Here is a 15059-nt window from a genome sequence, read left to right on the forward strand (position 1 = left end):
TTTCTTTTAATTTTGAAGGAGTTTCACATATTCTACGGTACTACATACATGCATATGAATGTACAATTTCAAACAAATTTGAAATTAGAACCAAAAAGATACAATATATATTCAATATCGGATCGATTGTTTACTTTGTTCCCCGAGCTGGGCAACTTGTTTCCCCCCCTTTTTTACTTTCTAATTCTTTCTCGGCCTCCTCCTGCTTCTCCGCCAACTCTTGGTTCCTCTTGAACGCGAGTGCTTGCCTACGAAGTTCACGTTCATAGTCGTCAGGCAGATTCTTCGCGGCTTGGGACGGTGTGTTCAAAAATGACTTAGCCCACTACTTTTGCTTGTCAGAAAATACTGGCTTGGGCTCGCCCTCTCTTTTCTTCTTGCAGTCCTCCTTCCATTTCTCATGCTGAGCAGCCACGGCCGCTGCATTTTCCTCGACACTAAGTTCCCAAGGCCTCGGGATGAGAGGCTTCAGTGATGGCTCTGGTATCTTTGTGGTTCTAGGTACATAAGGCTCCGGGTTAATAACCCAGGACTGCTTCTGCTTCTTCGCCGGAGGTGGATTGGGGGGCGGCGTCTGATCACCCGCCGGACGAGGACTAGGGGGCGGCGTCTGCTTACCCGCCGGAGGTGAATTGGGGGGCGGCGTCGGCTGACGTGAAGGAGGTGTAGGTGAACCACCACCACCACCACCGCCGCCGCCACCACCACCGGAGGGGGGTGGACTTGTTTGCCTTGGCGCCTCGTCTGGAAACTTGATAAACTTCTTTTTCCATAGAATGAACTGGCGCTTGACACCTCCAAGTCTTCTCTCCCCTTCGGGTGTAGCAATGTCAATCTCCAGTTCCTCAAACCCTGGGACTATTTCCTCCACCGTGACACGAGCATAGCCATCTGGAATGGGGTTGTTGTGGTGGAGTGCTCCAGGCTCACATGGTAAAGCACTGCCGATGGCTACCTTCGTGGACATGTTCCCAATTGGATAATGCAGATGACACTCTTTCATCTCCTTTACATCGTCCACGGGGTAGCGAGGAGGCTCCGGTGCAGTAATTTCGACCACCGTTGCATTATCAGTAGCCGGCGGGTTCTCCGTGGAAGCCACGCTGCTTCTCATCCGCGGCTGGCTTCCGAGATCCGCTGGATGATCTTCATTCGCCCCAGCTGCCGATCTTTCTTGTACTAGTATATTCAAGGTTTTCTTCATCGTATCGACTTCCGATACCAACTTCACCATAACATCTGCATCCCGATCCATCTTTCTCTTACGGCTTCTGTAACCGTACGGGTCATCGTTCTGGGAGAACCCTACTTTCCACGGAATGTCCCCGGACATGCCTCGTACACGTCCTCCGTGTTCAGGATTCCCGAGGGCTCTTGTCAGCGCGTCGTTCTCTCTGTTGAACTTGATCTTCCCCTCTTGAGCATCCCTCATTGCGTCAATAAGGGCTTGGGTGGGTTTAAACATTTTGTTCCCGTGAACACACGCCCCTGTCTCCGGGTCTAGCGTTCCCCCATGCATCAAAGCGGACACCACTGTTTTGGTTGGTGCTCTTTTTATCTTGGGCGATCGTGTAAAATGTATTCCCATTTATCTCGTACCCTTGGAAAGTCGTTATAGTCGAAGATGGTGTCTTGGCCAACATGTACAGCTGATCTACAACAGCATTGTCACTCATTAAATGTTTTCTCAACCAACTGCTGAAAGTCTCCATGTGGGCCTTCCTAATCCAGGATTCAGGCATCCCCGGGTTGTCCGAGCGTAAAATATTCTTGTGTTTCTCAAAGTACGGAGCCACCAAGCTGGAATTGGTCAGAACTGTGTGGTGAGCTTCAGTCAGAGAATGGCCGTCCATACATATCGTTGATTTCCTTCCGATCGTGCCTTTTCCACTTAGTCTCCCCTCGTGCCGCGACCGAGGAAGACCAATCGGCTTAAGGTCAGGAACAAAGTCAACACAAAACTCAATTACCTCCTCATTTCCATAGCCCTTGGCGATGCTTCCTTCTGGCCTAGCACGGTTACGAACATATTTCTTTAATACTCCCATGAACCTCTTGAAGGGGAACATATTGTGTAGAAATACAGGACCGAGAATGGAAATCTCTTCGACTAGGTGAACCAGGAGGTGCGTCATAATATTGAAGAAGGATGGCGGGAACACCAACTCGAAACTGACAAGACATTGGACCACATCGTTCTGTAACCGTGGTAGAACTTCTGGATTGATTACCTTCTGAGAGATTGCATTGAGGAATGCACATAGCTTCACAATGGCTACTCGAACATTTTCCGGCAGGAGCCCCCTCAAAGCAATCGGAAGCAATTGCGTCATAATCACGTGGCAGTCGTGAGACTTCAGGTTTTGGAACTTTTTCTCCGCCATGTTTATTATTCCCTTTATATTGGACGAGAATCCAGACGGGACCTTCATACTGCTCAGGCATTCAAAAAAGATGACCTTCTCTTCTTTGGTCAGAGCGTAGCTGGCACGACCTTGAAACCATTCCGGATGCCGGTTATCAGGGTCTTTCAAGCGTTGCTGGTCCTGCCGTGCTTCCTTTGTATCATTTGTCTTCTCATACACGCCCAAGAAGCTTAGGAGGTTCACGCAAATATTCTTCGTAACATGCATCACGTCGATTGCAGAGCGGACATCTAGGACTTTCCAATATTCTAGCTCCCAGAATATAGATTTCTTCTTCCACATGGGTGCGTGCCCGTCAGCTCCCTTCGGAATTGATTGTCCGCCAGGACCCTTTCCAAAGATGACTTTCAAATCCTTGACCATATCAAATACCTCAGCACCAGTGCGTTCCGCAGGCTTCGGCCGGTGATCTGCCTTGCCGTTGTAATGCTTGCCTCTCTTTCTTACTGGATGAATTTTCGGAAGAAATCGACGATGCCCAAGGTACACGTTCTTCTTACAATTTGGCAAATGTACACCGTCCGGGCCTCATGTAAGCAGTGCGTGCATGCATTGTATCCCTTATTTGACTGTCCCGAAAGGTTACTAAGAGCAGGCCAATCGTTGATGGTTACGAAAAGCAACGCTCGTAGGTCAAATTCCTCTTCTTTGTGCTCATCCCACACACGGCCAGGTCTGCCCCACAACTGTAAAAGTTCATCAACTAATGGCCTTAGGTACACATCGATGTCGTTGTCGGGTTGCTTCGGACCTTGGATGAGCACTGGCATCATAATGAACTTCCGCTTCATGCACAACCAAGGAGGAAGGTTGTAGATGCATAGAGTCACGGGCCATGTGCTATGGCTGGAGCTCTGCTCGCCAAAAGGATTCATGCCATCTGTACTTAGACCAAATCTTATGTTCCTTGCGTCAGCTGCAAAATCTTTAAACTCTCTGTCGATCTTTCTCCATTGCGTTCCATCTGCGGGGTGTCTCAACTCCCCGTCCGACTTACGGTCCTCTTTGTGCCATCGCAACAACTTGGCATGCTCTTTGTTCCTGAATAGACGTTTCAACCGTGGTATTATAGGAGCATACCACATCACCTTGGCGGGAACCTTCTTCCTGGGTTTCTGGCCCTCGACATCGTCACCAGGGTCATCGCCTCTGATCTTATAACGCAATGCAGTGCATACCGGGCATTCATTCAAATTCTCGTATTCACCGCGGTAGAGGATGCAGTCGTTGATGCATGCATGTATCTTCAGAACCTCTAAACCTAGAGGGCAGACAACCTTCTTTGCTTCGTACATACTGGAGGGCAACTTGTTATTCTTTGGAAACATATTCTTCAACATTTTCAGCAAGTTTTCAAATCCCAAGTCAGCTACACCTTCCCGTGCCTTCCATCTCAGCAAATCCAGTGTGCAGCCCAGCTTTTTCAGACCATTATCGCATCCTGGGTACATCGACTTTTTGTGATCCTCTAACTTGCGATCCAAATTCTCCCTCTCCTTTTCAGTTTCGCAGCGACTCCGTGCATCAGCAATGGTCCGACCAAGATCATCAGCGGGCTCATCACGTGCCTCTTCTTGATCACCTTCCCCACCTTCAGCATCCTCCATGAAAGTATCACCGAAATGATCAAGATAGTTGTCATCGATGATATCATCCTCTTCTTCATCATCTTCCATTATAACCCCTCTTTCTCCATGCTTGGTCCAACAATTATAGCTTGGCATGAAACCATGCCGAATCAGGTGCAGGTGAACTTCCCTTGAGGAAGAGTAACCCTTCTGATTCTTACAGCCAACACATGGACAGATAACAAAACCCCCCTGCTTGTTCGCATTAGCCACTACGAGGAAATCTTTCAAACCCGTAGTGAATTCGCCGGAGAGTCGGTTAGCGTACATCCATTGCCGATTCATCTGCATTATTATAATATAAAATATATAATTAACCATCATGCATTTGTTAAACTAAATAGAAATTAAACAATTAATGAACTACACACATACATATTTTATCAATGACACATATGAAAGGTTCAAGTTGCTAACCGCGATCGAGGAGGAAAAAATAAATGAGGAAGCTCGATCAAGTGTGGCTCCGACACTTCATATCATGTTGGTTTCATGCTCTTGGGGCATTTCATCAAACACCTTGTGTGCATAAGAGGAGCCAAAAGCAAACCAACACCCCCCTTGTGAAGTTTGTGAAGAGAAGTGGCACCAAATGGCTAAGTGTTGTGGGCTGGTCGGTATATATAGGGGAGGGGCTTTAGTCGCGGTTGGCCTGGCGAACCGCGACTAAAGGCCTTTGGGCCAGGCCTGAGGACATTTAGTCCAACCGCGACTAAAGGCCCTCCCGTCCACCAGCTGGCCACCGAGCGCGCTGGGCCCAGGCCTTTGGTCGCGGTTCGCCACCCGAGCCGCGACTAAAGACCCCATTGGTCGCGGTTCTTACATTTTCGCGACTAATGGGGCTGGACGGAAGGCCTTTTTTCTACCAGTGTGACGCAAACTTGGACCAAATATGCGCCAGGAATGCGTCGTCCGCGCGTCCGTTTGCGTCCGTTTGGTCTGCATGCAGCTCTCTCTCTTCCTTTAATCACACATGCGGTCATTCCTAGCCACACAAACAGAATTTTTCCCTCTCTCTCCTCTCTAATCACGCATGCGTCAAATAAATGCGTCTCATCCGCTAGAGAAGAGGCAGACGCATGCGGACATGCGGACATTTTTTGTGTCCGTGCCCAACGCAAACGGACATAAATATGCGTCGGCCCGCTGGAGATGCCCTAAGTTGTTGACAAACTGAGTACTACTCCCTCCGTATCCAAAAAAAAGTCAAGCTAGGTAAATTTTGACTGTACTTTCAGAAAAAACAATTAAGAACCACGATATTATATATATATATATATATCATATGAAAATATATTTCATGACGTATCTAAAGTTGTTGATTTTGGATTGTATATATAGTAATAGTTTTTCCTAAAAGCTTGATCATTTCACATAGTTTGATTTTTAGAAAACAAAGTATAAGCCTTACTCGTTGGAAACGGAGGTAGTAGTAGCTAGCTGGCCGCCGAAGTTCAGTTTAACAATTAATGTACACTTCTATTAATAAATCATGTATGCACTTTGAATACTCCCCGTTTCCCCCTATTCCAGTTTATTGGATTTCTAATGATTTTCAAAAAAATACCAAGAAATAAACATAATTTATCGAGAGAAACATGAGGGACCTAGAGACCATTTTTTTTTCACCTATCAACGCTTGTTTCGATCACAAAGCCTCTTCTATTAAGTCCAATAAATCGGTATAGTCGGAGTATGGAATCATGAAACGCGAGATGACTCCACTTAATTTGCTGGCCACCTTCCTTGGGGCATCGTCTTACTTCCAGCTGCACTAGCCGCGTTTTGTCTTACTTCCAGCTGGCTACTCGTAAACTACATGCATAGATCAGAGAGATGTCCAAAGTCAATTACACCTACGCACAAAATTTGAGTACTGTTCGATCGAACGGCTAGATGAGCAGCCAGCACTGTGTCATTGTGTACTGTTAACTCTAATTCGTACTAGTACTTCTAATTAACAAAGTCACTTGGAGCACCGTACTATAAATAGGGCACGACCGATCTCTCCAACTCCAGGACCAGCAGGCCAGCACGTCCATTCTCGGTTTTCTTCTAGCTCAAGTACATTACGCTTTAATAACAACGCACTAGCTAGAGTCTAGTCTGCAGTCTGCACGTAGCCAGGGAGCCGTATTGGTATTGCCATAGCCATAGCAGACCAAGTGTGCTCAGCAGTAGCGGAGCTTGCCAGAAAAGGCTGGGCGGGCCAGCAGGCTTAAGGAGATAAAACTGGGTTGTTATTAAGCTAAGTTTTACCAATATTTAGGCAAAAAAAAATTAAGTTGGGCGGGCCATAGCCCGGTTTTGTTTCAACAAAGCTCCGCCCCTGGTGCTCAGACATGAGGCTCCCTCTCCTACTCCTACTCGCCACCATCTTCGCCATTGCCCACGCCGAGACTAACACGGATTACTCACCTGAGTCACCTCCACCTCCAGAGCCGGCGTGGGCGCCCGTGTCCCCGCCATCACCTCCATCACCGGCGTGGACGGACGTGTCTCCGCCACCATCTTGGACGCCCGCATCTCCGCCTTCGCCATCATGGACGCCCGCGTCTCCTCCGCCGCCTCCATCGCAGGAGTGGACGCCGGCGTCTCCTCCGCCACCTCCGCCGCAGGTGTGGACGCCCGTATCATCGCCGCCACCTCCGCCGCCGCCTTCGACGACCTCGTCCCCACCGCCACCACCTCCGGCATCGGTAGCCGTGTCCCCGCCACCTCCTCCAACCGCAGCATCGACGCCCATTTCTCCGCCACCACCTCCACCACCAACCTGGACGCCCGTGAAGGACGTGAAGGATAAGTCGGTCCAGCAGGTCGGGCAGTTCGCCGTGCACATCTACGTCCTCACATGGCATATAGATCTAGCCTTTGTGAACGTCGTCAGCTGCGAGATCCAGCCAAGCGGCGGCGGGCACAACTACCACCAGTTGATCGCCGTGTCTGGCACGGGCGCCAAGTCGCCGCGGTATGACGTGGTCGTGTGGGGCATCCTCGGGACGAGGAACTGGGAGCTCCGATCATTCAACTCCACAAAGTGATCCATGCATGATCAAGAATAACTCGTACGTCGATTACGTACAGGTGATGTTTTACCTTGCGCGCGAAATGTTCCGTCCGGCTGTCATTTCCATCGGGATGGTTACAACTCGGTCGGTGAACTGTTGGTGTGTTGTTGCTCGTGTACGGTTTTTGTTTTGGTGAGTGCTCCGGTGTCCCCCCCTAAGCTGCACGTTTTCGAAAAGTTGGAGCTGCTCCACTTTTTTTTTTTTTTTTGGATCTGTGCAGTTACTCCAGCTTTTGTTACAAATATATGGAGTTTTCCGTGGAACAGAAAAACACGGAGCAACTATTATTTACGTCCCACTGTCACCGATAAGTGACCAAAATATTACACACGTCTTATCTTTCTCCCCCTCCTCGCCCAGACTCTTTCCCGATTTGACTTCACCGCGACGCGATTCACGCCTACCGCCACCGAATCGGACAAGTTTAACTCCGGCTGAAGGTACGCCAGCGGCCTCGATTCGGTGGCAGCATGCGTGAATCGCGTCACGGTGAAGTCAAATCGGAGAAGAGTCTGGGCGAGGAGGGGAGAAAGATAAGACGTGTGTAACGTTTTGGTCACTTATCGATGGCAGTGGGATGTAAATAAACAGCTGCTCTGTATTTTTTTGTTCCACGGAACCAACTCCATATATTTGTACCAAAAATTGGAGTAACTCCACAGATCAAAAAAAAAAAACTGGAGCAGCTCCAACTTTTCAAAAGGGGGGGGGGGGGGGGGGGGACACCCAACCACACCTCTTTTGTTTTATCCATACCCCATATTCATCAATGAGAGCGTATCCACTACTGTTTGGCGAGATATGCGGTAAAATTTAATGGAACTCTCTTGGTTTTGTTTGCACCGACGCGTGGCCTTCCGGCAAAGTGACCCTTTGTCTCCATTCCTATTCCAGTTCGTGATTGATGGTTTGTTTGCTCGGTTGAATATAAACATAAAAAAATATTGAAACCTACAATTGTGTGTTTACTCCTTGGACCCTCGTGGTGCATATATAGAGGTATAAGATGAGATGATAGACTTGTAGTAAAAGATGATGACTCCTAGTCTTACGTATACACCCCTACATATTATACTTTTAACATGCTCTCCTGAGTAAAGGTATTCAGGAAAACAATTTATCTCCAGTTAAAGTATGTTGCCGCTCCAGAAGTGTCACTTATTATTTGTGGACGATGCGGTACTTACTTTTTAAGGTGGCACATGAGCAAGCTGCCCATGTTAAGCATGTTCTGGAGGTTTATGCATCATTTACTGGCTAGCTTATTAATCCAGCAAAATGTTTCCTTTTGTTTGGTGAGGCCTCCCATCAAATTTATAGGTGGATATGAGAAATGCTCTTGGTGTCACTTCCATGACGTTTGACGAGGTATATATATCTAGGGTTGCCCACTCCTAATGGGTGTATGTCTAGTGGTAAACTACAAAACCTTCAAGCTCAATTAACAAAGAGGCTACTGATGTGGGGAGATGGTAAACCTAGCACATGCATGCAGAGATGTTTTTATTAAATCAGTAACCTTACCGAGAGTCATCAGCAACTCTCGGCAATTATCGATAACCACCGCTCCAGTACCTCTGTAATCAAAAGGGTTAATCACAACGTCAACCACTTCCATTGAATCAGATTCAACAAATATCGATTGGCACCCAAGACCTTCTGCCAACTGAAGCCCAGCGAACAAGGCCATTGCTTCCATAGTGGATGCATCAATAGCATGCTCCTTATAATCACATGAAGCAGCAATAAAATTCCCACAAGAATCTCGGATAACAGCTCCCATAGCTCTGGATCATGCATCCACTAAATAAGCCGCATCAACATTGAGTTTAAGAACTCCACTTGCAGGCTTAACACATCCATGATGTTTCACTGTATTTGTCACCCTCTCACTTTAACATTATTGGCAACAATGCCTCTGGTGCTCATTGTTGCTCTTACCGGTGTATGTACCAATTAATTATGCGAAACCGAGGTGGACTGAGCACATGCCTTGAGTAATATTTCCTTTCCTCCCATAGAGAATAATTTCTCATTCCAGCCATTAATGTGTTGATTCATCCTACCAACAAGATGCTGAAATGAATCACTCCTATCCGCACCCACCAGCGCGGGCAAACCCAAATATTTATCTGATAAAGATTCAACAATAGTGTTAAGTTGCAAACACACTTGTTGCCTGGTTTCCACACCAGTGTTTGGAATGAAGAAAAAACTAGACTTTGCCTCGCTTACAAGCTGACCGGAGCTTCACAATAGAGATCCAGAACATTTGCAGAGTGTTGTGGCGTTAGACACATCAGCTTTCATCAGTATCAGGGAATCGTCAGCGAAGAGCACATGAGAAATCGACGGTGCATTGTGGCACACCCTGACACTTTGAATACCACCAGACACCTCCTCATGTTCTAGCAAACTTGAAAGACCCTCACTGCATAGTAAAAACAGATATGGAGATAAGGGAGCTCCTTCCCTGATACCTCTTGTTGGGACAAAGCAATTAGTCTCATCAGAATTGAACCAAATTTTGTAATTCACACTTGTAACACATGCCATAATCATGCTTACCCAAACTTGATCAAAACCAAGTCGTAAAAGATGGGATGGTGACGGGAATGGCAACACAATGATTCATGTGCTTTGTGCCTCTCCTGCTTACCCAAACTTGATCAAAACCAAGTTTGGTGATAGCATTTCTTTTACAACATACCTTCGCAAAATTTTGGAAGGTCATATTACGGTCTCCATGCATGAGCCAATTTGCTCGTCTCCTCTACATATAATGAATCTCTTCTTGTTCCAAAGCAATTTCTATAAGCCTAGTGAGGACGTGGGCATAGCCCAGTGGTTGGGGTCGCAGTGGCGCATCCCAACGACCGGAGTTCGATTCCTGTGACGAATTTTGGAATTGTCATGCCTACTCCCGCTTCTACTATATCAAAGTGTCTAGTTCCTCCTAGACACGGTTTCATTTTTTAAAAATTTCTATAAGCCTAGTAACCTCAGTTTGCCTTTAGTATTATCAATGCCCGTTGGTGCACTGAGTAACTTATTCAACTTCTTCGTGATATCTTTTATTTTCTTTCTTGGTGCCTTCAAAACAGACTGATCCCACTCATGAAGCTCAGTGTGGACCGCCTGTAATTTGGACATGATAGGGGACTGTTGTGGACTTGTGGAGAATGCTCCCATGCGGTCGACACTATCTCCCCAACCTTTTCCTCTTTCAGCCTACGTCCCTCGAAGCGCCGCCTGCTGAGTGCTGACTCGCCGCTCTATGGTTACAGTGTATGTCTCTGTATCCACCATAATCGGCCGGTGATCAGAGCCCGACGTGTTCACACGTGAACAAGTCACCGTGTACCTCCGACGTCGAGCGCGATACGCAGGACACGTCGCCGGAGGAGGCTCGCCGGAAGCGCGATATGCAGGACAATCCGGCGGGCTCTTTTGAAAACCCGAAACCCCACATGCCCGGGAGAGACCCCGTCTGGGCGTACAGCGGTGATAGGCTGCCCTAGGTCGGTTCGCCCGCCCCTAGGACCTCGCAGATCGAAGCTCTCCAACACGAAGAACACCGACGAACGAAGAGCAGAAAACAAGAACGAGAGAGAAAAAGTAAAGGTTTGTAGATTGGTTTTGCGATTGTGTGTTGTTGTTCAATCGGCCGTCACCCTTCATGTATATAAAGGACGGCTGGACTTTCCGTGCAAGTATTAGGCTTGGATTCACGTCCAAAACCCTAGTTTGGGTCCAACTCGAACAGTTTGGTCCGAACTTTCCAAAACAGTTCGGTCAAAAACATATATATATCTTGCGCGTCTTTTTTGAAGCAGTAAACGATCTTGGATCAAAGTTATGTAAAAAAGCAAAGTTGTTCGTCTCGAAAAAACGAAGAACTTTTATGTTGACCACTTCTTCATCCAAATTGATCTTGACCTCTAAAAATCGTCCGAACGTAAAAATGTTTGTCCTGTTCGCAGATTCGTATTTGAATGATTATCCTTACGCTCCAGACCAGACATCGGAGTCTTTCGTGTCTGATATATTATGTTCGTCCCAAAGGTCACATACTATCTCGGATCATGATGACACAAAAAACAAAGTTGCTTGTTTTGGCGAGACACACAACTTTTGTTTCTATCATTTTTCCATTTGAGATCATCTTGAAATTTTCACTTTTGAAGGCAAAAACGGGTGTCAACACATGCTCCCCTGTTTTTCGGCAAAACTTGTATGCCGAAAAATAGCTTGCACTCTATTTTGTCTAAGGACGATGTCAACACTCCATCGGCCATTGATTCTTAGGGCAATAATGTGGTGACCCTGCATGCCACTGCATGTTGTAGTATGCCAGTCGTTGATATAACATTCACGAAGTACCAATCCGCAAATATTACATCCCTCAGAGTAGTACAACAGAACATAGCTGGTCCATAACTCATTCATTTATTATTACAAACTATATGTACATATCATCACGGATTTCCTCCTGGGTCTAGAGAGGAATTCTCCTGGGTTCCGGGTGAACCCGACTTAACTTACGATATAAAAGCCTTAGCAGGTCATACATTTATTCTACTCGAGCAGCTAATTACTAGAGTGTTCGCACTGCTCGGTTACTACTACTACTCTACGGTTCTAGACTTGTGCTTCTTCGGAACCGTCACCGGCTCCGTAGACTATGAGGTAGTCTACACCTTCTACACCTCCGGAGAGGTCTGGCTCTTCATAGCAGATGTCTTCTGCTCCTTCTTGGTTGTCGGTGTCCTCCTCAAGTCGATTCAGGCAATCTAAGCAGGGGATTTAAGAGTGGTATGAGTACGAGCGTACTCAACAAGTTCATATTAGGAAAGAGGTGTTTAATGCACTATCTACAATACCAGACCAGAAAGTCTGATACCAATGCAGGTTTTGATAACCATTTCTTCAAATGGTTGATTTTATTAATAAGAACTATGTCCGTCAGCCTTCACTGGTTTACTAGAACTTCATGGAGTTCCTTTCCGGCAGCGTTCGCAGTTCCAAACCCGGAACTGGGAGTGACTGGTCACGATTCATTACACTCTGCAGAGGTGTGTTGCTTTACCCATAAGATATCTTAACCTTGGTGCCAACCGGGCAGCTTTCCCGTCCACACTTCCTTGGGTGTGAGGCCCGGTATAAGGTCATAGCCAATCATATTCCTCTGCTACCTCGCACACCCACCCTTTGTTGCAAACCCCGACCCTGGGTCCTCGTCGGTGTACTTATACCAATTAAGGATGGCCCCCGACCACGACAACAGTTCTGGGTTCTAACCATATACTCCTTCGCCGGTAGATGCAACCCATCATAGACCGCATTACCGTGGGGAATTAGAGTGGGATCCCCACCCTCAAGTTGCTCCTGCAAGACACAACTGCTACGATAAGCTCTGCATTACCATGGGGAATTAGAGTGGGATCCCCACCCTCAAGTTGCTCTCGCAAGATACAACTGCTACGGTAAGCGCATCCGTTGATGTACGAGAGGTGGAAATATAATTGACTAGTCCGTCACATTCCAGATCTTATGGTTAACACGAGTTTTACGGCACAAGAATCACTGGACGACATTTGTTGTTTAATCCTAGATGGATATAAACCCTTTGCAATGGAACCTCCACCATGTCCACACATTCCATGGTTCCATTGCCAACCACATAGTCATATTCATAGTTATGAAAATAGTATCTTTGTTTTTATGCAAGAGTGATAAGTATAGTACTTTGCAAGTAATTTGGTAAAACTACTCAAATGACATGAGCAAGCGATGAACTTGCCTGGCAACTACGATGTAATGCAGTTGGCTACTTTGGATTGACCCTGATCCTCTGTCTCTGAAAGAAGCATCATTGTCCGATAAGGGCAATGGTTAAAGAAGCAATTATGCATGATTCAGCTTTTGGGTTGGTTCCCCCCCTTTCCGATGTCTTATCATTTCACGTGAGAGGTAATTACTAAGAATGATTTATAGATACTCTGTTTAGAGTAAAATACTACCTTGAAATGTTGTCAAGGTGTTTTTAAAGTCCAAATGCATTTATGGACTTATTTTTATTATTGAAAATATTAAGTGTGATTTGAATGATTATAATATTCATCATATTAATATTTAATCTTATTTGTCTCCAAAAATTATTTTTCATATTTTGTTATGATAGAGAATTTTATGCTGAGTGGTTTTCATATTTTTTTAGAGCTTTAAATCATTTTCTATTTATTTTCAAAGTTTCTGGTTTATTTTGAATCATGAAAAGACCAATTTGCCCTTGGGCCCACCTGTCAGTGGAGCCCAGTGGGTTGGGTTAGACCCGCACGGTCCAACCGACCGGCGCGGTCGCTCCCCACTCCTCTCCCTCTACGCTGCCTCGACGAACCCTAATCTCCCCCGAGCTCTGGCGACTCGCGTCACCGTCGCCGAATTTCTCCGGCCGCCTCCGGCCATCCCTGCCGACGAGATCAAGTGCGCCTGCTTCGCCTTTCGACGGCGCACCAGATCATCCGCGTCGATCTGGCCCTCGCCGCCTCCTCCGCTCGCCCCCAACTCGCCTGCACGCATGGCCGCACAGATCCGTAAAGATCCGCCGCTCACCGACGTTCCTGGTGCCATGGCGCCGCCGTAGGGTGCTGGGAGCTGCGGCGCTGGTCGAGGCCTGGCTTGGCCTGGCCTGGCGCTGCCGTGCACTCAGCGTGTGCCGTAGTGGCTATCGTGGCCGCGACTGTCGTCTGCTCCAGGTACGTTCACCTCCCTCTCTCTCTTACCTGTTTTTCCTATTCTTCTTCCTCTGGATGCACTGGCATCCATCTCCTTGGCGTGCTGGCTTTGCCAGTACACCAGTACTTGCTCCTCCGCTGCTGTTGGTGTGTGGTTAACCCTGCCTTGCTACTGTCATGGTTGCTGCTGCTGCACTGCCATGCTCATTTTTGTTATGTTGTTCTACTGCTGCTGCTACTGCTGCTGCTATATCTAGGCTCATATATGTGTTTCTACCACTGCTGTGGTGCTCCTGGCTCTGTCATGCTGTTCTAGTTGTTATCCTGTTACTGGATAACCATGTGTAGTCATGATTCTTGCCCCTGGCTTGATTGCTATGAGTAATCCTTGCTTTTAGCAAGGTCTTGTGCTATTTGTGTGATGCTTATTGGGCTCTGGCTCATGGTAGGCTCTGCTTGGCTTAACTGTTGTCTATATGTATGAATTCCTTGATGATGTGCTTCTGGATACAATTATAAAATTATTTACATAATTTATGTGATGCAATTGTTGCTTATATGGGGCTATTGCATTAATTGGTCCATGTTCTGCTGCTCAGCTAGACTCTAGCATGCCCAAGCATACTCTAGCAAGCTCTGATGATCATGTGATCATCAGCTTCTTGTTGGTTGCTTGCTCACCTACTATCTGTGCCTGGCTGTTGCTTATCTATGTGCCTGTGTGACTCCATATCTGGTGCTGGTGCATGCTTTTGATTGCTAAAGCATCTGCTGATGCTTGCAGTGATCCTCTGGATCATTTGCAAGTGTCTAGACTTGGTATTTCAATTATCTGTGTAGCTTGGCTTGATTTTATGGATAATTGAGATGAACTGTTTCTACAGTTATGATTCTTTTAGTTAAATGACTTGAGCTAGAGGGATGCCAACAATTGTTGGGAACCCTAGCTCACTCTGAACCCTTCTAGGTAATGATGTAGTGGCTTGCTTATCTGTTTTAGGGTTTGAGGTGACCCTGACAGCACCTAGCTATTGTCAGAGGTGGCTCCCCTCTCTGTGGCTTGATGAATGCTTACTGGTTGATCCTCATCTGGATTTCCAGTAGCTTTTGGTGTTGAAAAAAATAAATAGACATAATCTGTCTATCACTACAAGAAAAGTTGCCATGGCCGACGAAGTTGAAGTCGCGCCGTGGTTGCTG

General features: G+C 46.8%; 1 protein-coding gene across 1 annotated transcript; it reads left to right on the top strand.

Annotated features, from left to right (window-relative positions):
* Positions 1-6392: 6392 nt before the first annotated feature.
* On the top strand, positions 6393-7293 carry LOC139830185 (uncharacterized). The gene has a single exon (XM_071818183.1). It carries the CDS (start codon positions 6397-6399, stop codon positions 7093-7095), a length of 699 nt encoding a protein of 232 aa, XP_071674284.1. The 5' UTR covers positions 6393-6396; the 3' UTR covers positions 7096-7293.
* The last annotated feature ends 7766 nt before the right edge of the window (positions 7294-15059 follow it).

This window comes from Lolium perenne, chromosome 4 (assembly GCF_019359855.2).
Source record: "Lolium perenne isolate Kyuss_39 chromosome 4, Kyuss_2.0, whole genome shotgun sequence".
Taxonomy (NCBI): Eukaryota; Viridiplantae; Streptophyta; class Magnoliopsida; order Poales; family Poaceae; genus Lolium; species Lolium perenne.